This window comes from Dromiciops gliroides, chromosome 2, assembly GCF_019393635.1.
Source record: "Dromiciops gliroides isolate mDroGli1 chromosome 2, mDroGli1.pri, whole genome shotgun sequence".
NCBI lineage: Eukaryota > Metazoa > Chordata > Mammalia > Microbiotheria > Microbiotheriidae > Dromiciops > Dromiciops gliroides.
The window spans coordinates 138,785,440-138,807,761 of record NC_057862.1 but is presented as its reverse complement, the minus strand read 5'-3'; the positions used below and the strand labels follow the sequence as shown (position 1 = coordinate 138,807,761).

Below are 22,322 nucleotides of genomic sequence, written 5' to 3'. Positions count from 1 at the left end.
CGGAATGACTGGACCAATTCACGGCACCACGAACCATTCAATAGCGTGCTTCCCCCCCCCCCCCCCCCCGCCATTTGTTACTTTCCCCTTTTTTGCCATCTTTTCCCAATCTGGTGGATGTGAGCTAGAACCTCGTAGTTGTTTTAATTTGCATGTCTCTAATTATTAGCATTTTCTTTTCTGTATAAGCTATCGATAGCTTGGATTTGGTCTGTTTCTCTGAAAACCGCTTATTCCTATCTTTTGACCGGTTTATCCATCTATCCCGGACTCGTCTTTCCTACTAACACCTTCGAAAATAGAGACAGGTTTGTTTGCACATGCGCGCGTGGACTCTGCGGCGACTAGGGGTGGAGGTGGGGGAAGGGCAAAGGCGCGTCTCGTCTCCAGCCACTCAGAAGCCAGCTCTGGCCTTGCCTCGCTCCCCGGCCCGCTCTCAGACGTATCCCATTCGCGGACTTCTCATCCGTGTTAACGTGTGACGTAAATACCCGGAAGTGAGAGCACGCCGACAAAATGGTGGCCGTAGCGGCTGCGACCGCGGCGTTCGGCGGGCTGAGCCGCATCTTGCTCTTCCTCTCTCAGCTCTACATCTTAACGGGTGGTGGTGAGTCGAGGGCTAGGGTCCCCACGGGAGATCCGGGAGTCAGGCTTGTAGAGGGGAGGGACTGCCGAGGACGGCGAGTGCGCGTCTCGCTCTGGGCAGGAGGGTGTTGCGGAGTTCCGTTCTTCTCCCGAGCCCCGCTGCGGATGACGGTGTGCAGAGAGGAGAGGGCGAGGGCTGGGGCGCCTGCAGCCCTGACTGGCAGTTGTTGCTGCTGCCGCCGCCGCTGGAGGAGGGGAGCGGGGGAAGGAGGGAAGAGCTCCCAGTCCCACCCCGGGACGGGGCGGGGGGGGGGGGTGAGGTCATCACCCTCCCGCAGCTTGACCTTTCCCCGTTAATAGGAGCAGGTAGCTTGGGGAGCCCTAGAAGCTGGTTCCTCGCGCCAGCTCTTTGCTAGCATCTTAACTAGAGAAATGAAACTGACTGCAGGGCTAGGAAAATGGGGCCCTCATCCCCTCCTCTCCATCTTTCTGCCCACAAAACCATGCAGATGCGTTTTGTGTTTTGTCTCTGTGAACAAACCAGAGTTGGCTAACAATTAATGAATAACTTATTTAAGGGTTCTATAAACCATTATTGGTCCTGCCGACTACAGTTGAAGACAAAGTGTTGTAAATATCTGGCTAAAATTTCCTTAATTTGGGGGGGCAGCTAGGTGGTGCAGTGGATAAAGCTCCGGCCCTGGATTCAAGAGGACCTGAGTTCAAATACACCCTCAGACACTTAACACTTACTTAGCTGCGTGACCCTGGGCAAGTCACTTAACCCTCACTGCCCCGACCCCCCAAAAAAGCCATAATTTAGGACCCTTAAACATTCTGGCACAGGCAAATAAGTTATCCAAGTCTACATTTATTAAGCGCCTGCTTTGTGCTAAGTGCTGCAAATATAAAGAAAGGCACAACGAACGGTCCATGCTTTCAAGGAGCGAAGTCTGTTGGGGGAGACAATATGCAGACTATGTACAAACATGCTGTGTACAGACTGGTTGAAGATCACCTCAGAGGGAAGGCACTAGCATTAAGCGGGATCAGAAGAGTCTTCTAGCACAAGATAGGAAGCATGGAAGAACATTGCAGGCAGGTGGGGCAGCCGCTGAGAATGCATGGAATCAAGGATGGAGTATCTTTTGAGTATCATGCAAGGAGGCCTGTGTCTCCATATTGTAGAGAGGGCGGAGGGGAACGGGATAAAGGGACCAGATTACGAAGAGCTTTTAAAAAGCCAACAGGGTTTTTAATATTTGATCCTGGAGGTAATAGAGAACCACTGCAGTTGATTCATGGTCGGACCCCTGCTTTAAGAATATGAATTGGACAACCACGGAGGATAGACTGAAGTAGGGAGAAGCTCGTGACAAGGAGATCAACCAGCAGGCTACTACAATAGTCCAGGTAGAAGATGATTAGGGCCCGCACCAGGGTGGTGGCATAGAGCCTATTGGAAAGATGTTAAAAATTAACAGGACTTAACACCACATTGGATAAGTGGGGTGAGGGTATGAAGAGTCAACAAAGACCCCTAGGTTTCAGTACTTGGGTGACTGAAGTTTGGTGGTTCCTTACAACAGTAATAAGAAAGTTAGGAAGGAGTGATACATAATAAATGTACTGTTGGTAAGACAAGGATGTATATATCTAAACATCCTTAGGGGAGACAATACAAAAAATTTTTAGCTTGAGTCAAAGAACTTGGGTTCAGTCTACCTCTTGTATTTATTACTTGTGAAACCTTGAGCAAAAATAATTTAAACTCCCTGGGCTTCAGTTTCCTTATTTGTAAAATGAGGAGGTTTGAATAAATGGTCTCAGAGAGCCTTCCAACTCTTGATCTATGATCCTAAAACTGAAAATAAGCTAAACTGGAATCTATAATTACTGTAGCTTAAGTTTTTATAGTTAGTATGGAGTCTAGGAAAAGTTGACTAATAGAGCAATAATATACTCAAAGTAATCCAGGAAAGAAGGTGCCACGGCTTGGTGGGCAAAAATATCTAATTTGTTTGTCAAGTACTGCTCTAATGGATACAAACTCAGCTTTGTAGAGGTGGGAACTATTTATTAAGGTCATCAACTCCTTTGACTCTGTTTTCAATGCAATCTAATGTTGCTAATTGGGGAGAGAATGGACTACCCATCCTATACTGAAATCTAGACCATTGTACAATTAATCTTATTGTAAATTGGCAATCTAGTTTATTATTTGGTCTTGTGTGATTAGTGTGAAAGTCTGATCATTTCTGATCCTTCTCCTGGACTGCAGTTTTCTTCTACCAAACCCTTCACTTTGCCTCTTACAAGGTACTTCTGTCTTCTGAAGCCCAGACTGAATAGCCAGTCAGCCTCTTTTATTTTATTTATACTCCCATGTAATACTTGTTACAGTTTTCACATGTAATATGATTCCACAAAGTTAGAGTAAATGCAGATAGAAATATTGGAAGCATTATTTCCCCTTAGATGTTTAATTAGTAACGTATAACATTCTACCAAAGATGGCACCAATATCATAGTATTATAGATTCAGAATTGGAAGAGACCTAACCTCCTAATCTTACGAATGAAAAAAATGAGGCCTGTCCAGGTCATGCAGACAGAAGGTAGCAGTCAAGATTCAAACCCAGGGAGATGTCTTTCTGTTGTAGCATGATGATTTTTCAGAATTATGGTGACAACTCTTGTCACCAAGACTGGGCAAATTATAAATAAGGTAAAGATCATATTTAATGTCTTCCCACCTCCCATTTCTGTCTCTCAAATGCTTTTTTTGTGTCCTTTCTCAAATTAGGGAGTAGAAGTTTTTAAAAGGCTATTTTGTTTTATTACCATATTTTATGTTTAAATAGTTCTTTTTAATGAAACAGGTTGTCAGATCTTTATCTCAAGTCCCTATCTCCCAATTTTTCAGAGACTTAATAGCTCTTTACATGGTAATTTACTTTTACTGTATTAGGATATTTTGTTTCTTCCTGTATTTTCAGTATAGTTGTTGCCTCTCTTTTTAGATTTTTACTGCTGATAATTAGGACCTTTTAGCTAGATTAGGACATTACTAATTTTTCTTTTATTCTGAATAATTTTGTAAGAGAATAAGCTTTTCTCTCACAGAAAGTACAGAAACTCCAGCTTATGTGATGAAGTGTCCAAGCAATGGTTTGTGTAGCAAGCTTCCAGCAGACTGCATAGAATGCAAGACAAATTACTCCTGTGTGTATGGAAAGCCTGTCACTTTTGACTGCACAGTCAAACCTCATGTTACCTGTGTTGTAAGTATGGAAACATTCATCATGTCAAAAATAACCCAAACTCATGTTAGACATAATTCAGTCTTGATGTTTCAAAACAAAAAAAATCTTTAAAAATCCACAAGTGCTATGTATTTTGCAGATAGTATTTTATTTTAAAAAATTATTAGTAGCTCAAAACCACTAAAATTAAAAATAAATTTTTGTTATCAGGCAAGTCATTTAGTATTTTTTGATGTTATTCAAGACAGTTAATAGAAACCTTGTGGAAAGTTGAAATTCCTACCTATTCTTGCTCATTTATGGTGGATTCCCTCTAAGAAGATTCACTGATAACTTAGAACAATTATGACATCTATTTTGCGTTTTGAGGCTTCTCTGTTTATTGGGATATACAGGAACCTGATTAAACATATGAAAGACATTCAGAATTTTTTAAATATGCATTTTAAAGAAAGTCAGAAGGGAAGCATAAACCCACAATTCTGGTGGAAGCATAATACTGAATATAGTAATAAGTCTTATTTCCTCTGTGGAGTCCTTACTAGCATTTTTAGTGGGTCCCAAAAATATAATTTTCCTGCATTCATGTAATTTAGTAAATCAGTAAATTGTTTTTAGCATTTATTTTATTTGGTGAAGATATCCTCTTGAAATGGACTATTGGCAAGTACAATGCTGTGATTTAAGTAATGGGTGGGCATATCAAAAAATAAACTAGGTTATCACTGAAGTAGAAAAATGGGAAGAAAAAACATGTTGACAATGGTACAAGTAGAATCCAAGAGGAGAGATTTTCCCATTACCATTGTGTCCATGGCATCATCTTTCCCCACTTACCTGGGATGTGTGGATGTGTTTGTGTACATGTGCATGCATGTGTACGCTCTCCATTTTTTAGATCCCTTCACTCTCTGTGTTTTTCCTTTTATTCTTTTTGTTTTCCCTTTTACCACCTGGCTGTTTAGAGTCCACCTACTTCCTCAGGCTTTCCTTGTTCTTTCTTTTCCTGTTTGTGCTTCCATCTCATTCCAGGTTCTTTTTCCTGTTAGGATCTCTGTGTTCTACAAACACAAGTAGGAAGTTTCAAAACATGATCTAACCTGAACTGAATACTCAGATTTGAGCTTTTATCCATTGAGAAGAGAATTGCTGTGCTTAAAACAATTGGCACTTTTATTGAAAAATTAATTTCTGGTATCAACAGCTAAGTCCTCCATCTAACCTTGTTTCAAGTACCTAGGCTATCTTAGCCTGATTGATACAATATACAACTGCTTATCTTATCTAGGTCTCCACAAAGCCATATGTCACTGATGCTCTCTTTAATTCAGGAATCAAAAAAAAGAAAGAAAGAAAGGAATAGCCGAAAAAGGCAAGAATTGGAGTATGTCCTTGTCTCTGTCAGATTCTACAAAGCACAAAATGAGACTTAACAAGGGAGGCAGTGTGGCATAACAAGTCGTCATTTAGTTTGTAAAATGCAAGTGGATTTTTATTAAGCATCTGTGATGTATGGTGTCCTTGTTCTCCAAATTCCTTCCAACTCTGAAGTCCTATAATTTTGTGTTTTTGAAACCTTGTACCATATGGCAGTGTAAATTATTCTTGCCATATTGACAGACTATTAATATTTTGTCAATGCTGTGTCTTTTGATATGTAGGATCAGAACTTCACAAAGCAACATAATTTTACAGTCAACATGACCTGCAGCTTTTGCTGGCAACTTCCAGAAACAGATTATGAGTGTTCAAATGCTACAAATTGTATGACTGTCTCCTGTCCCCGACAGCGTTATAGTGCTAATTGTACAGTTCATGATCATATTCATTGCTTGGGTAAGTCATATTTTAAGCAGATAATTTAGGGGGTCTGCTAAGCAAAAAAAAAAAAAAAGACTTTTTGTATTGAATTTGAATTTGAATTATCCCATCACTTTATAATAATTATTTACTAGGCTTCTGTTTATCTTATAACAAAGCATCTGTTTTGATAATGAACTAAATAGATGCTGAAAATTAGCTGCTGCATCATTATAGGGCTCCATATTATACAGGTAGCTTTTGGTAGTATTTCTGATACATGAAATTATACTTTTACAAAGTCATCTCATTAGTGTCTTATTTGTTTATTTTATTTGTATCTGACGTATTAAAAGTAGAATGGGTGAAGAATTTCTTGTGATCCTTTTGTTTCACTTAGTATAAATCCATTTTTACTAAATAAAATTGTATTTTGAAGATTTGCAAATTAAAGTATCTATCAATCACCATTAACTCTGCTGCTACAGTATTTATTACTTGTTATACCCATTTCCATTGTAGAATGTGTTCCTTTTTTAAGGTAAGCGTACCTTTCCCAAAATGCTGTACTGTAATTGGACTGGAGGTTACAAATGGTCTACTGCCCTGGCACTAAGGTAAACAGTTCCTAAAGATTTTAACTTGAATTTTGAGAGGATACCCAAGAGATCCCTTTAGCATACAATATAATCTGATAAACATGCTGAGTTAAATGAAAGTACTCACTGATTCATATTCTGCTGTGTGTAAGATAGACACTTTGGCAAGGACATTAGCTACCAGGAGACATTTAATTGATTAATTTTATGCCTTACTAAGAGGCACTTAGTTGTTTGCAATTCTTAACATTAATCCTCCAAAGGCTGCCATCCTAGAAATAACTTACTCACTTGTTGATGTTTGTATTCCTCTTTGGTTTAGCTTTATGTTCAAGCTTTAAATAATGTTAATAAAGTGTTTCATTTGGTGGTAGCATTGTTACAGGTGACAAAATATTACACCATGACTAAAGTGGTAAAATATGATCACAGGTTTTTTCTTTAAAATACAGGGTAGGCGGCTAGGTGGCGCAGTGGATAGAGCACCGGCCCTGGAGTCAGGAGTACCTGAGTTCAAATTTGGCCTCAGACACTTAACACTTACTAGCTGTGTGACCCTGGGCAAGTCACTTAACCCCAATTTCCTTGCTAAAAAAAAAATACAATTTAAAAAATAAAAAACCAAAACAAAAAATACAGGGTGTTTGGTTTTTATTTAATTTTTTAAATTTCCCTTGATACTCTTTAAAATAGAAAACTGAACATACTGAGTGAAAGATATTCACAGGGTCATAGGTTGAGAGTTAGTGGAGACCTTAGTCATCTAGCTCAACTCCTTAATTTTACATATGAGTCAATTGAGGCCCAAGGAGAGAAAGCAACTTAAGTGGTAAGCAGCTGGGCTAGGATTTGAGTCAAATTCTTGTGACTCCAGATATAGTACTCTTTCTCCTGCACTAGGCTGCATCCTCTGATTCCTCACAAAACTCCTTGCCCCAGGTATAGTGCTGCTATTTTGAATTCACTTAATAATCACTTTTGTAAACATTTTCCAATGGGAAAATGTTTCAAAATATTAGAATTTTAGCATTTAGTGGGGCCATGTCCATCCCCCTCTTTTTGGGAAATGAGGAAACTGAAATCCAGAAAAATTAAATGACTTTCCCAAGGTCCTGTAACTAGTTAGTACCAGAATTGTGACTAAACCCTTACCTCCCACTACCAAGCTCCTTTTAAATTCATTGCATTCTCTATATGAATTTTAATTTTTTTTGTTCTGGACTTGAAATTCCATCAATGTAAATACCTTTCAGTGTGGAAACTCCTTAGACTGATGCAGATCAGCAATCCTTCTGTACCTTAGAGAGTTGTTGTCTTGGAGAGTTTTGGAAAGCACTGAAGGGGTTAAATGACTTGCCCATTCTCACATAGCTTGTATGAGTTTAGAGGCAGGCCTTGAATCTAGCTCTTCCTGGTTTGACCAGCTCTCTATTCCATCCTGTGTTGATTCTAATATCCTTTTAAAAATATATTTTTCCGGGGCAGCTAGATGGCGTAGTGGTTAAAGCACCAGCCTTGGATTCGGGGTACCTGAGTTCAAATCTGGCCTCAGACACTTGACACTTAACTAGCTGTGTGACCCTGGGCAAGTCACTTAACCCCCATTGCCTAAAAATATATATATATATATATTTTTTTTTTTCATTGTTAGGAAATGAAGTGACACCTTTTTTTTCTTTAGAAGAAATCAAAAGTTAGATTAGTAGAAGTGTGATATCATAGTTCTAATACCAAGTTGACCTATTTCTACTTATTTTGTATACATATGCGCAAATACACACAGATATTAGGTCTTCATACCTAGGTGTTTTTTTTTTTTCAGCTGCAGTGTTGAATATTAATTTGTGATGGAATTATTTATTTAAAGTTTATGATAGACATTCATTTGTTGAAACATTAAATGTTTGCAGACATGAAAGTTTTCTTTTACTTAGAATGAGTTATAGTATTAGTTTATAGTCAGTCAAAACTTAATATTAATCAATCATTGTTTTACATTATAGCATTACCCTTGGTGGATTTGGAGCAGATCGATTCTACCTGGGTCAGTGGCGAGAAGGTCTAGGCAAGCTGTTCAGCTTTGGTGGCCTGGGAATATGGACTCTGATAGATGTTCTACTAATTGGAGTTGGCTATGTTGGACCAGCTGATGGTTCCTTATACATTTAAAAATGGTTAATGTGCTTCAGAAAGGGAGCAACATTAGAAAAGTCCTTAGGAATGTATGTCAGTTTTAATTGTATCAAGTTTTTGCCATTTATATGTTTTAATGTACAGTATCTGTACTTTGCCTGCCTTAATTAAGGTTAAATAAATGAATGTCATTGAACCATGTTTATTTGGAATTTGTTTTCCTTTATCTGTAACATTCTTTTTTTCTATGAAAAGTGTTTAAAGTTGCACAGTTAAACTAGAGGAACAAATTCTGCGGTGTGAACAGCCATTCACTCTTTTGACTTTAGTTTTGTGTTCTCTATAACTTATTCATAAAACTTGTCATTCAGAAATATAATATTAATGTAATTTGTTTTGCAAAAAGTATCAAAATGTTTTATTTTTTAGGTTAACCAAATAAAATAATATGCCTAAACTCCAGCTGTCTATATAAATTTTGCTGTTAATATATCTGTTTATGATGCCTGGTATATAGTAAACACTAAATAAATGTTTGTTGACTAACTGACTTTGGCCTTTTTATTTTTAACAGTAAACTGTAGTACTTTTATATCTTGTTTCAGTTTGGATTTATGGCTTTAAAGCAATGCATGAATACTGACATTTACCAGTAGTATTTCAAGATCATTTAAAAAAAATTGAGCATCTATTTTTAGTATCATTTACAGTGATCTGCATGAAAAGATCCTGTTCCTTTTTGTTGAATGTTATTCAATGTTATTTTATTTCCCTGCCCCTTCTCTGGGGATTCTTCTTTTGCTGTTTTGGGTATTTATGGGTATTACCTTAAGACATCTACATTTGTTGTGATAGTTAACCACCCCTTTAGACTTAAAAACTACAAGATGCTTTCCAGTCCTTAATTGGCTTGCCAAAAAATAGTTCCCTTTTTAAACGATTTCTAAATTTAATTATTGATATTTTTTGTTTTTATATCACCTTCATTTTAAAATATGTCCTTCCCTAACCAGTGAGCCATTCTTTGTAACAAACAAAGTGGGGATGGAGAGGGAAGCAGCTCAGCAAAACTAACCAACACACCAGCAGTCTTAACAGATTCCCATAACCTTCCACTTGTGTAAGGAGGGGAGGGAGGTACATTTTCTCAACTCTTCTGAGGTCAAACTTGGTCATCATAAAGCATTCAGTTTCTTTTTATTCTATCTGTAGTCATTGTGTTTGTTTCCTCGTTCTGCTTACCTCCTTCATCAATTCATGTAAATATTCTTGGGTTCTCTTCATAGTAATCATTTTTTTTTTTTAGTGAGGCAATTGGGGTTAAGTGACTTGCCCAGGGTCACACAGCTAGTAAGTATTAAGTGTCTGAGGCAGGATTTGAACTCAGGTACTCCTGACTCCAGGGCCAGTGCTCTATTCACTGCGCCATCTAGCTGCCCCCATAGTAATCATTTTTTATTGTTGTAGGTTGCACTTGACCTCTGGTAGTTTAGATATATGTTGGAACAAAATGACCCACTGGTAGGTCATCATTTAACGATTTAAGGAAGGATAGTCTAAGCATACAAAAGCTTCTCAACAAAGATACAGAAATTAGCTTAAGTTTATCCCTCCATACCAAAAATGGAAGAGAAATTGGCAGGATTTACGTCCATCTGTCAAGAAAACTGAATTACTCACAATGGTTTAAATAAGTGAAGCTGACCATGTCATTCCACTGCTCAAAAAATTCCAGTGGCTCATTTTTGCCTTGACATAAGATACAAACTTTTTGGTTGGGCATACAAAACCCTTTGCAATCGGGCTCCTGCCTTCCTTTCCAGACCTATCATACATTATTCTCCTTCATGTGTTCTAAATTCCCTCAAAATCAGCCTGTTTGCTGTTCCTTATACACAACTCTCCAGCTTGTTTCTGTTTGCACAGATTGTTCCCCCATGTTTGGAATGACTTCCCTCCCCATCTCTGCCTCTAAGAATTCCTCTCAGCTCAAGTGCCACCCACCTATTACATGAGATCTTTCCCAAACTCTTCCTTATCTCAAATATTTTGTATTTACTTGTGTACATGTTTCCTTTGATAGAATGTAAGCTTTCTGAGGGGCACATACTGTTTCACCTGTATCTCTGTATCCCTGATATCTACTCCGATGCCCAGCACAGAATATTTACTTAATAAATCCTTGTTAATTCACTTCACACTTTAATTTGTTAAGTGCTAGTATATGAATTATATTGTGCTAAGTACTGCCAACCACTAAGGTGAATAAAACATACTGTCCTAGACCTGAAGGAACTTATAATCTAATAAGGGAAATAAAATAGATGAAAAACTGTTATATTGGAAAATGAAATCATTTGGATTTGAAATCAGAGGATTCAGTTTCAAATTCCAGCTTTTCAATGTAGATACATGAGCTTGAACAAGTCACTTCACTTCTGGATCTCAGTTTCCTTATCTGTAAAATGAAAAGTCTGGACTAGATGTCCTCAAATATCCCTTCCAGCTCTGTCTATGATCCTGTTTTAAAGGGAAAAAAACTTGCTTTGTATAAAAATCTGATAACCCTGCAGTTCTAACTATGATCACAAGGTGGTACTCTTGCCTTGCAATATAAGAAAAGGACAGCCCAGTAATGTCCAATCTTAGTTTTTTCTTATTGGAAAACTTTGACTTTATTTTTTATAATTAAAATTAATTTAATTCAATTGCAAATTCTCTCCTCCCTACCCTCATTGAGAAGTTAAGAAAATACCCATTATAAATATATATAGTCATGCCAAGCAAATTTCCTTATTAGCTATGTTAAAAAAAAAAAAAAAGAAGAAGAAGAAAATGTGCTTCAGTTTTCACTCTGAGTCCATCAGTTCTCTATCTGGAGGTGGATAGCATGTTTCATCACTAGTACTTTAGAATTGTGATTGGTTATTGTTTTAATCACTTACTAAATCAAAGTTGATATGGCTGTTACTGTATAAATTAATCTTCTGGTTTCACCACTTCATTTTGTATCAGTTCATACAATTCTTCCTAGGTTTTTCTGAAATAATCCATATTTTCATCATTTCATATAGCACAACAGTATATTACACCCATGTACTATAATTTGTTAAGCTATTCCCCATCTGATGGGGGCATTCCCCTCTGTTCCATTATTTTGCCACAACAAAAAGAACTATAAATATTGGTGTACATATGGGTCCTTTTTCTCTTTCTTTTATTTCTTTGATGTATAGCCTTAGTATCAATATTCCTGGGTCAAAAGGTATGTGCTAAGTTTATTAGATTTCGTGGCATAGTTCCAAATTGCTTTCCAGAATGATTGGGTTGTTTTATAACTCCACCAACAGTGCATTAGTATACCTATTTTCCTAGATCCCTTCCAATTCTAATAACTCAGTTTGGTACCTCAGAATAAGGGGCAGCGTGCTTTTCCCTATACCTTTTCTTCTTCTTCTTTTTTTTTTTTTTTGGTGAGGCAATTGGGATTAAGTGACTTGCCTAGGGTCACACAGCTAGTAAGTGTCAAGTGTCTGAGGCCGGATTTGAACTCAGGTACTCCTGACTCCAGGGCCGGTGCTCTATCCACTGTGCCACCTAGCTGCCCCCTATACCTTTTCTTCTAAAGACACATAGTAACCTACTTTCATAATACTAAATATTTGATGCAATTGCTAATTTCCTTCACTTTTTGTATTCTAGGATCCACATCTAGAACTGGGATGGACCTTCCAGATCATCTAATCCAATCCCTTTTTACAAATGAGGAAACAGGCTAAGATGTGACAAAATTTGCTGAGTTTCACACAAGTAGTAAGTGGCAAATCTGGGATTCAAACTAATGTCCCATGACTTCTGGTTGAGCTCATTTTTTCTGGTGTACCATGATACTTCCCAGTTCATTATAAAATTATTTGTGTAAGCACAGGGTTGGAAAACTAATCTCTGTTCCATAAAACAACATGGTCAGCACACATACTGCCGATTATGGAAAGCTTTTTTTTTTTTTTTCCAATCTTTCTAGTTGTTACTATTGCCCTCTCCTCAAATTATTATGTATTTACTTACCTGTTTACATGTCCTCCCTCTCCAGCAGAGTGTAAGTTCCTTAAGGGCAGGTTCCTTTGTTACTGGGTTATTTTTCAAAAATCCTTAGCACCTAACAGTATCATAGCCATAGACAATTCTCTTTATATGTATATAAGTATATATATTTATGTATCTAGATAGACATATGCATGTATGTGTATATGTATATGTTAACAGATATGTTTGTATGTGTGTATATGTACACACACATACATAAATACTTGTTCACAGGAAAATTGGTGCTATATTTGCATCTTTTGGTAAAACTTGAGAAGTATGCTACATCTCTGTGGTGGCTCAAAGTAATTCAGCAGAAGGTTCCCTGCTCTTTTGTTTATTCTACGCAAGAATGTGTTGGATTTTATAGTGGGAAATCTTCTCCAGAGTTAATAGGCATTTAATTTTTGAGGAAAACTGATATAGCTTGCAAGGAGGCAGTCCTGTTGCAAGAGCTCTGACATCTTAAGATTTGGCTCCAACTCCTCTAGATAGATCCAAATTCCTTGGTGAAAAGATAGTCTCAACTGACAATGCAAATCACTGACCAGAGATGTTGAAAATACAAGTTATTGCCAAAGGAAAGCTATGTGCTAATTTGGAGATGATGATCATAATTGACCTTCTGGGAACTTCTGTATATGGCACACCTGGATCTCTGGAACAACGAAATTAGCTGAGAGATGGGAACATGTTCTACAACAAAAACTAGGACTCTTTAGTTCAGAAAAGTGAATGCTAAGAGGTTGGCATAGGAGAAAGAACACTGGTTCTAGAGTCAGAGGACCTGGGTTTGAATGCTGTTTCTATTTTTTACCTCTGTGACCTTGGGCAAATCACTTCTCCCTGGTCCTCAGTTTCCTCAACTATAAAATGAGAAAGTTAGACTAGATTACTTCTAGCTCCAAACCCTAAAGTATCAGGTGACATGACTAAAGTGTTTAAAATCATATATGGTACAGATAGAATTATGGACTTGTGCCCATAAATGTGAAATACTAGGATAAAGGGCAGCCTCTTAGTTGAGATAAGTTTAATATAAATAAGAAATACTACTTCACAGAGAGGGGAAGAAACTTATTGCCCATGGAAGGCAGTTATGGCAAGAAATTTTTTAAAGTTCTGGCAGATTTGTCAAAATTAAAGCCATAACCATACCTGGCCCAGAATATATGTAATCTTGAAAGCTGACAAGGGAAAACAAGAATGCCCTATCAAGTTTCATCTTTTGTGTCAGTAATGCTGAGGCAGATGCATGAAGGTTAGAACCAATATGGCCAACTCTTGTGTTCCTATATGAGTCATAGCTTTAAGATCTGCTGCTTAATGTCCAACTGCCAGAGCATCAGGGCAGTACTTGATTATAAGGAGGTTAATACTTCTATCAACCACCAGATGTCATTTCCACAGTTTGAAGACAGCAATGCTTAGACCACTCATCTCATGAACTGTGGCAGGAGAATCCAAGTCTCTTCATAGTACAGACTACTCGGCATCCACAACTTTGTGTCAAGTGTTCCCACCATTATTTCTTCTCCTCATATTCGTTCCCTCCTATAAGGCATTGGTCAGCTGCTTGCGGGCTGGGATCATATATTATTATATATTATTAATTTTTTTATCTCCTACAATGCCTTGCAAAGTAAGTATTAATAAATATTTGTCAAACACACAAATTTCGGGGCAGCTAGGTGGTGCAGTGGATAAAGCGCTGGCTTTGGATTCCGGAGGACCTGAGTTCAAATCCAGCCTCAGACACTTGACACTTAACTAGCTGTGTGACCTTGGGCAGGTCACTTAACCCTCATTGCCCTGCCCCCCAAAAAAAACCCATACAAATTTCATATGCACAACATATGCAAAGCTCTGACTAACTCAAGCAATTAGGGTTTTGCCTGAGGGCAGCAGGCAATAGCCTATAGCAGGCATAACTTCCTCACATCGGCCCTTGTGATTGATCCTCTGCCTTCTATTGCCACCAACCAGACTTTGTCAACCAACCCTGGATCTTCATCTCTCTGAGGGTCTGGTTGTTATCAGCTGCTTCTAGGGAGCAATGGAAAGGTAGTGGTCATTAGTGTTACTTCCATTGATAACACCATATCTGTTTCTGATGTGGAAGCCACATGCTCTGGTGGTAAGAATTTCCTTTTCTGGGTCTTCCAGCCACTGAGATGAGGAAGTGGGGGCTGGGGTACCCACAGGGGCAATTGCTGTTGGCTCTACAGTGATCACTGCTCTGGCCTGTGTGCAGTGATGGCTCCAGGGACTGAACCAGTGGCTTGGAGGTGGGGTGGGGTCAGAGGGACCCAGTTCTTGGGGCCCTGGAATGCAGGGTCCTGGATTATCTCTACCAGGGCCCATGGGGAAGTGATGGTCAAATTTGCCTGCCTTACAAGATGCTTCCTGGCTCTTTCCTTAGGGAAGAAAAAACATTCACAGAATTTAAAGCATCTTGATAAGGTTTATGGAAGAATATTCTTTGTAGCCAGTAGAGATCTGAGAAAGTTTGGAGATGAGTTAGGCCTATATCTAACAGCTAAATGGGGGAAAGATTTGGAAAGGCTTCCTGTACAACATTTGACTTTAGCTGGAACTTGAAGGAAGGCAGAAATGGCAAGACATAGAGAGGAGGAGGGAGAACATCCAAGTATGTGAGAGAGGCAGTGAAAATGTTCCAGTTGGGAAAGATAGTGTGATAGTGTCTTCTTCAAAGAACAGGAAGAAGGCCAGAGTCCTTGGGATTGGGGGAGGCTGTAAAGCATGAGAAGACTATAAAGGTAGGGAGGGAATATCAAACAGAGTATTTTATATCTAGGGAGCCACTGGAATTTATTGAGTCCATGGGGTGGGGGAGGGGAAGGAAAGGAAAGGGTATGGGTAACCAAGGGCAAACTTAAGCTTTAAAAAGATCTTTTTGACAGCTGGGTAGAGGACAGACTGTGATAGGGATAGACTTGTGGTAGGCAGTCTAGCCAGCAGGCAATAGTACAGGTATGAGGTGAGGAATCCTTCCAGTCACCCAGGCTCATAATCTCATCTTCCTAAATTCTGCTCTGGTGCTTATCCCACATAGCCAACCAGTTGATAAATCTTGTAACTTCTTTCGCTACCAATATTTTTCACCATCCCATTCCCTCTGATCCCAGAGATACCACCCAATTCAGGCCCCTGTCACATCTTACCTGTACTATTGCAATAGTTTTCTCATTGTTGTCTCTGTCAAACATCCATTCCAATCCATTCTCCACTCAGCTGTCAAAGTGATTTTCCTAATGTATAGGACTGACTGTCACTCTCTTGCTCAATAAACTCTAAGAGCTCTCTATTACTTCCAGGATCAAATATAAAGTCCTTTGTTTGGCATTCAAAGCTTTTTACAACCTGCCCTCTTCTTACCATTATAGTCTTCTTTCCTCTCCATATGCTACATTATAGTGATACTGGCCTACTTGCTACTCCGAACATGTGGCATTCTATCTCCGAAATCCGTGCCTTTATACTTGCTGTTCCACATGCCAGGAGTGCTCTCCTTCCCACCCTCTGCCTCTGAGTCTCTGGATTCCTTTAAGATTCAACTTGGGGGCAGCTAGGTGGCACAGTGGATAGAGCACTGGCCCTGGATTCAGGAGGACCTGAGTTCAAATCCAACCTCAGACATTTGACACTTACTAGCTGTGTGACCCTGGGCAAGTCACTTAACCCCAATTGCCTCACCAAAAACAAACAAACAAACAAACAAACAAAAACCAAGATTCAACTTGAACATCATTTTCTGAGAGGCCTTTCCTGTTCCTTCTCAACTTCTAACATTTTCTTACTCCTAAGGTTCCTTTCCATATCTTCTATGTTTGTCTTGTTTTTATAATTTATATATTTTGTCTCCAATATTAGCATGTAAGGGCGTTAAAGACAAAGAATGTTCTGTTGTGTGTGTGTTTTTTTTTAAATATCCCCTGGTACTTAACACAATGCCTGGCATATAGTAAGTGTTTAATAAATGCTTCTTGATTGGTTGATGGATTTGTAATAATGTAATTGCCTAATGTCTTCAAATTCTAATCAAAAAGAACTTTAAACTGAAAAAGAAGTTGGTGGGAGAAAACTGCTTTTATAACGTTTACTGTAAAGAAAAGTAATAGTGTAAGAATAGCAATAGAGCTGTCCAGAAAAATCATAGAAGTCTAAGAAAGAACTGGTAACAAAGCTGTCTCAGATGCTAGTGCATGAATATACAAAGTATGGGTAACAAGCCAAGAAAATGTGAAATTCAAATATAAGTGGGCAAGTGTGACTTCATAGGTATCACTTGTTTGTGGAGATCCGTGACTGGACTATGGCTCTGGAATAGTATACCTAATTCAAAAGGATTAGGACAAATAAAAGGGGTGATTTGGGGTCATAGACGTCCTCATGTGAGGAAAATCTAGGAACAAGAATGGGCAAACACAATGGAGAACATATGGGTGAAGAGTAACAAAGGCAGAAATAAAAGCAATATTGCCATTGACATACTGCAGACCATTTGGACAAGAAGAGCCAACAAATAAGTTTAAGGAACACATCATGAACCTGCACACACCCATAATGGTAATAATGGGAGACCTCAATTATCCAGACTAAAGTTGCTAAAAGTTTCTAACCATGTCTTTGATTGCTTTAGTTATAATTACATTCTTTGAAAGACAGAGAAAAAAATAAGCAGAGCTTCTATTTTGGACCTGATTCAGGAGGGACTGGTTAGCTGGGGTGAAAATGATGGGAACTTCAGGAACAAATAACTGCTCCATCTTAGAATTTATATTAGAGAAGAAGAAAAAAGCCAAGAATGATCTAACACATACCCTAGATTTTGGGAGACTAGATTTCAAGGGGCTCAGAGAAAAAATGGTAAAGATCCCATGGACTAAAATTCTACAGGAGGAGCTGGTTAGAAGTGATGTGCAGCCCTCAAGAATGAAATTCCAGATACAAAGAATACAATTCTCATGAGTAACACAAGGGGAGTTAAGAACTTAAGAACCAAATAAGATTTAATGTTAAAAGTATTTTAGTAATAGTGTGAAAAATCAAATGGCGAAAAATAAAGAAAAAATAATTTTCAAAAGTTATTCAAGGGGCAGCTAGGTGGCGCAATGGATAGAGCACCAGCCCTGGAGTCAGGAGTACCTGAGTTCAAATCCGGCCTCAGACACTTAACACTTACTAGCTGTGTGACCCTGGGCAAGTCACTGAATCCCAATTGCCTCACTAAAAAAAAAAAAAAGTTATTCAAATATTATGATTTTTGGCCCACCCTGTAGAAAGAGCTGATAAAATGATCACATCTGAAAATGTATGCATTGTCTTGCCTTTATACCTCTGGGACCTCTCAGCCAAGAGGAGAGAAATATGTTTCATTTTGGTTTTTTCTGGGTCCATTATTTGTTTTTGAATTGCTCTAAGTTAAGGTTCCTTTGAATGGTCTTTTCATTTACATGGTAGTCATTCCATTTCTTTTTCTCCTGTTTCTGCTTATTTCCCTCTTCAATGTAAGTCTTATATTCCTGCAAGTTCATATAAGTCTTTCCATGTTTCCCTGAATTCTTCATATTTGTAGTTTTTTACTGCACATTTAATTCAGCCATTATCAAGTTGATGAGTGCACACTTTCCAGTTCATTACCACAATAAGTACTACCATGTATATTTCAGCATATATTGGACCTTTGTTATTGTCCTTGCCTTCAGTATAAAACTTTGGGACTATTGTATCATAGGGCATGAACAGTTTAGTTTCTTTTCTTGAATATTCCAAATGTATATATTGAATCATCCAACCAATTCACGGCTCCATCAACAATTCAGCAATATACTTGTTTTCCACAGTCCTTGTAATATTGACTATTTCTGCTTTTGGTCATCTCTGCCAATTTTCAGAGTGTGTGGTAAAACCTCAGAGTTATTTTAGTTGGCATTTTAAAATTAATACTGGTTGGGAATAGGTTTTCATATGGTCATTTATAGTTGCAGTTCTCTTTTTAAATTGCTCATTTCCTTTCAGAATTCTAATATTAGGTAATAGCTCTTGGTCTTACATATTTTATGCAGTTCCACGTATATCTTGGATATCATACTTTTATTAATATTTGATTTCTCCCCTGGACCTTTTCTCTTATTCTCTCTGCATTGTCTTTATTCATGCAACTTTTGATTTTATGTAATTTAAATTTTCTATTTAGTCATCTAGGACAACCTCGATACTGTACCTTGTCTGGCTAACAATTTATCGAGAGTTGTAAAAGATACATTCTTCTGTTCTCTATTTTTTGATGATATGACCTTTTCTGTTAAGTTTAAAGATACATTTGGATCTTATTTTGGTGTAAGTTATCAGCTTAAACCTAATTTTTATCTAACTTCTTTATAGTTTTCCTAGCACTTATTGTGAAATGGAAAGTTCTTCCCTCACTATGTTATATTTTTGGATTTATCAAACACTAGGTGACCATTTTCACTTGCTTCTGGTTCTTGCTCATCTAATTTGTTTCAATTATTTACTTCTATTTTTAACTAGTACTAAGCAGTTTTTAATCATTGCTGCTTTATTATATAACTTGAAGGCTGGCCAAATGCTATACCCCTTTCATTCTGTCCCTTAAGTTTCTATACGTTTTGTTCCTCCAGAGGAATTTTATTATCTAATTTAGATTTTTAAAAGACAGAAGATGGAAGCAAGTACAGGTAATGAATGATGAATTAGAAAATGAGATACAATTCTCTAAGAATAGTGTCCAGAGAGCTAAAAGTGAAAATGAGCTGAGGTTGGCAGGAAAAGCTAAGGGCAACAACAACCAAAAAAAAGTCTATATATGTTTGTGTTATTATAGCTATGGGAGGAAAGAGTGGGATCAAAGAAATGATAAGACTGATACTCATGGTGGTACAAAAATAACATAATGGAGAAGATAGCATTATTTAGCCCTATTTTATTTTTATTACTCTGCCTCTCCCTGCACCCCCCACTCTCCCCAAAAAGAAAAATGATCTTTGGCCTGGACAGTACAGGAAAAAATGTCTAATAGGGAATTTTGTTGTTTAAGATAGGTGGTGATATGGTAAGAAAGCCTTTGATGGATTCATCACCAGGCCCAAATGAAGGTAGTGAAAGGACTAAAAGATGTGATTGCTAGGCTAATTTTCAGTGATCTTTGAAAGTTGTGGAGAATAAGAGCACAACCAAATTGGAGAAGGTCAAATGTCTTCATGTGCAAAAAAAAGGAAAGAGAGCATATTCTGGACACAGGTGGGCTTGACCGCGATCCTTGACAACATTCTAGAATGTATTGTTAAAGAAATGATTAGTAGCCATCTAGAAAAGAAAATAATGGCCACAAAGAGCTGGCATGATTTCATCAGGAACAAGTAATATCATTGCCATTTTGGACATGGTTACTTGACTGGTAAATTACAGGAATGTAATTGTTTACCAAGGAAAAAATAGATTAATTAAATTTCAGTAAAGCACTTGATAGTGTTTCATGCTCTTCTTGTTGAAAATATGGAAAGATGTGGGAGTCAATGATAGCTCAGTTTTGTTGTTGTTCAGTAACTTTTAGTCATATCTGACTCTTTGTGACCCCATTTGGGGTTTTTTGGGCAGAGATAATGGAATGGCTTGCTATTTTCTTCTTTCATAGCTCGTTTTACAGATGAAGAAACTGATGTAAACAAAGTTAAGCCACTTGCCCAGGGCCACCCAGCTAGTTATTAGGAAGGTTCAGAACTGACTCAGTGACCAGATTCAAAGAGTTGATATTCATTTAGAAGAAAGCCTCTAGTGTAGTACCTCAGAAATCAGTGTACTTTTAAGAACTTTTATGCATACATGCATGTATACTTGTCAAATTTGCAAATGACACAATTCTGGGGAGAAGGGGGAGGAGATAGTTAACACACTGAATGCCAGAATCAGTATCTAATATGATTCTGATTAGTTAGAACATTGAGATGAGTTGAACAAGATGAAATTTAACAAGAGCAAACATAAAATCTTATGCTTGGGTTAAAATCACTTTTATAAGTATAAGAAGGACGGGGGAGACATAAACAGTTCATCTAAAAAAGATCTGGAGTTCCTAGTGGACTGTGTACATATACATATACACATACATATACATATTCTGTTGAGATATATATGTATATTATCTCAACAGAATATATATATATCAACAGAATGATATGGCAACAACAATTTTTTAAAATGTCTTAGACTATACATTGAGGGAGGTAATAAATATGATGTTCTCTGCTGTAATCATTTTATATCTGGAGCCTTATTCAGTTCAGAAGCCTTAATTGGGAAGGACACTGATGAACTTGAGAGTAACCAGGATGGCAAAGGGGACTTCAAGATCGTGCCTCATAAAGACTGGCTGTAAATAGTTGGGATGTTTAGCCTGGAGAAAGGAATACTCAGTGGAAACACAATGGCTGTCTTCAAGTATCTAACAGGCCGTCATGTGAAGAGGGATACATATTTTCTTTTTGGACCCAGGGGGAAGATCTGTGAGCAACAGGTAAAAGTTAAGAAGAGGTCATGGAAGGACTAATGTGAGGAAAAACTTATAAAAATTAGAGTTATCTCGAATGGTAATGGCTTGTCTTTCAATGTAGGGATTTCTGTCTCATTGGAAGCCTTCAAGTAAAAGATAAACATTTGCTAGCTATGTTGCAGAGGGGATTCTTATCAACTGATGGATCTGCAAGTATTTATTTGTGCCCTGACACTGTGCTAAGTGGTTGGGGATACAAGGAATGAAAGAATCGCTCCTCTGCAATGGAATTCTAAAGGAATGTTGCATAGAGACCAATGACACCTGAGGACCCTTCTAACTCTTGAGATATTGTGATTCTGTAAAGCAAAAATGTGTGACCACAACTCCATAGAAACCAATCTCTGTCAAATTCCAAGTCATAATCTCAATTCAAGGATAGAAGCTTCTTTCTGAGTGCTATACACCAGGGTCAACTCGTTCTGCATCTTACAAAAAGAAAACAGGTCTTTTAACATCTCGTGCTTCAGGCGTTGAAAATGTCTTTTCTCTTACATTGTTTTTTTTTCTTTTGTTTTTATGTATGATTTTTTTTAATGCAGTCTTCTAGGATTAGACTGATTTTTGATAGCCTCTTTCCTATAATTTGTCAGTGTCTCAAATAATCACTTAATCCTTGTATGTCTTGTGTGACCTTTAAAACAACATGGTTTGGGGCAGCTAGGTGGTGCAGTGGATAGAGCACCGGCCCTGGAGTCAGGAGTACCTGAGTTCAAATCCGGCCTCAGACACTTAACACTTACTAGCTGTGTGACCCTGGGCAAGTTGCTTAACCCCAGTTGCCTCACTAAAAAAACAAAACAAAACAAAACACATGGTTTGAGAGGGTTGTTTTAAATGAAGGCAAATTCCTTCTCTTTTCTGTTTTGCCCCCTTTGGTAAGCTCATCTACTTAATTATCTACTTGATCAATTGGAGGTGGTTTCAGAGTATGTGGATATGCCCATCAGTAAAATCAATACACATTTATTAAGTTCTAATTCTGAGCCAGACACTGTGCTAACCTCTGAGGATACAAAAAGAAGCAAAAGACAGTCCCAGCTCTCAAGGAGCTCACAGTATAATAAGGGAGACAGTAAGAAAACACTTATGTACAAATAAGCCATATATAGGATATGTAGGAACTAATGACAAGAGGAAAGGCATGAGAATTGAAAGGGGTTGGGAATATATGCTTTGGAAAGATCAATGGGTGAGCATGTGTTTGTATCTGTTGATATATGGGAGCAACACACCCAAGAGATAAGAGAATATGAAAAT

General features: G+C 37.9%; 1 protein-coding gene across 2 annotated transcripts; it reads left to right on the top strand.

Annotated features, from left to right (window-relative positions):
- The first annotated feature begins 464 nt into the window (after window positions 1-464).
- TM2D3 (TM2 domain containing 3) lies at window positions 465-8,930 on the top strand. Of its 2 annotated transcripts, XM_043989543.1 has the most exons (6): window positions 527-607; window positions 1,860-1,998; window positions 3,712-3,869; window positions 5,513-5,687; window positions 6,193-6,268; window positions 8,254-8,930. In XM_043989543.1, the coding sequence occupies exons 3-6, from the start codon at window positions 3,738-3,740 to the stop codon at window positions 8,417-8,419; spliced, it is 549 nt and encodes a 182-aa protein (XP_043845478.1). In that variant the 5' UTR covers window positions 527-607; window positions 1,860-1,998; window positions 3,712-3,737; the 3' UTR covers window positions 8,420-8,930. The 2 variants fall into 2 exon arrangements, with proteins under 2 accessions (XP_043845477.1, XP_043845478.1); XM_043989542.1 differs by lacking the exon at window positions 1,860-1,998 and having other exon boundaries at window positions 465-607.
- Window positions 8,931-22,322: the final 13,392 nt, after the last annotated feature.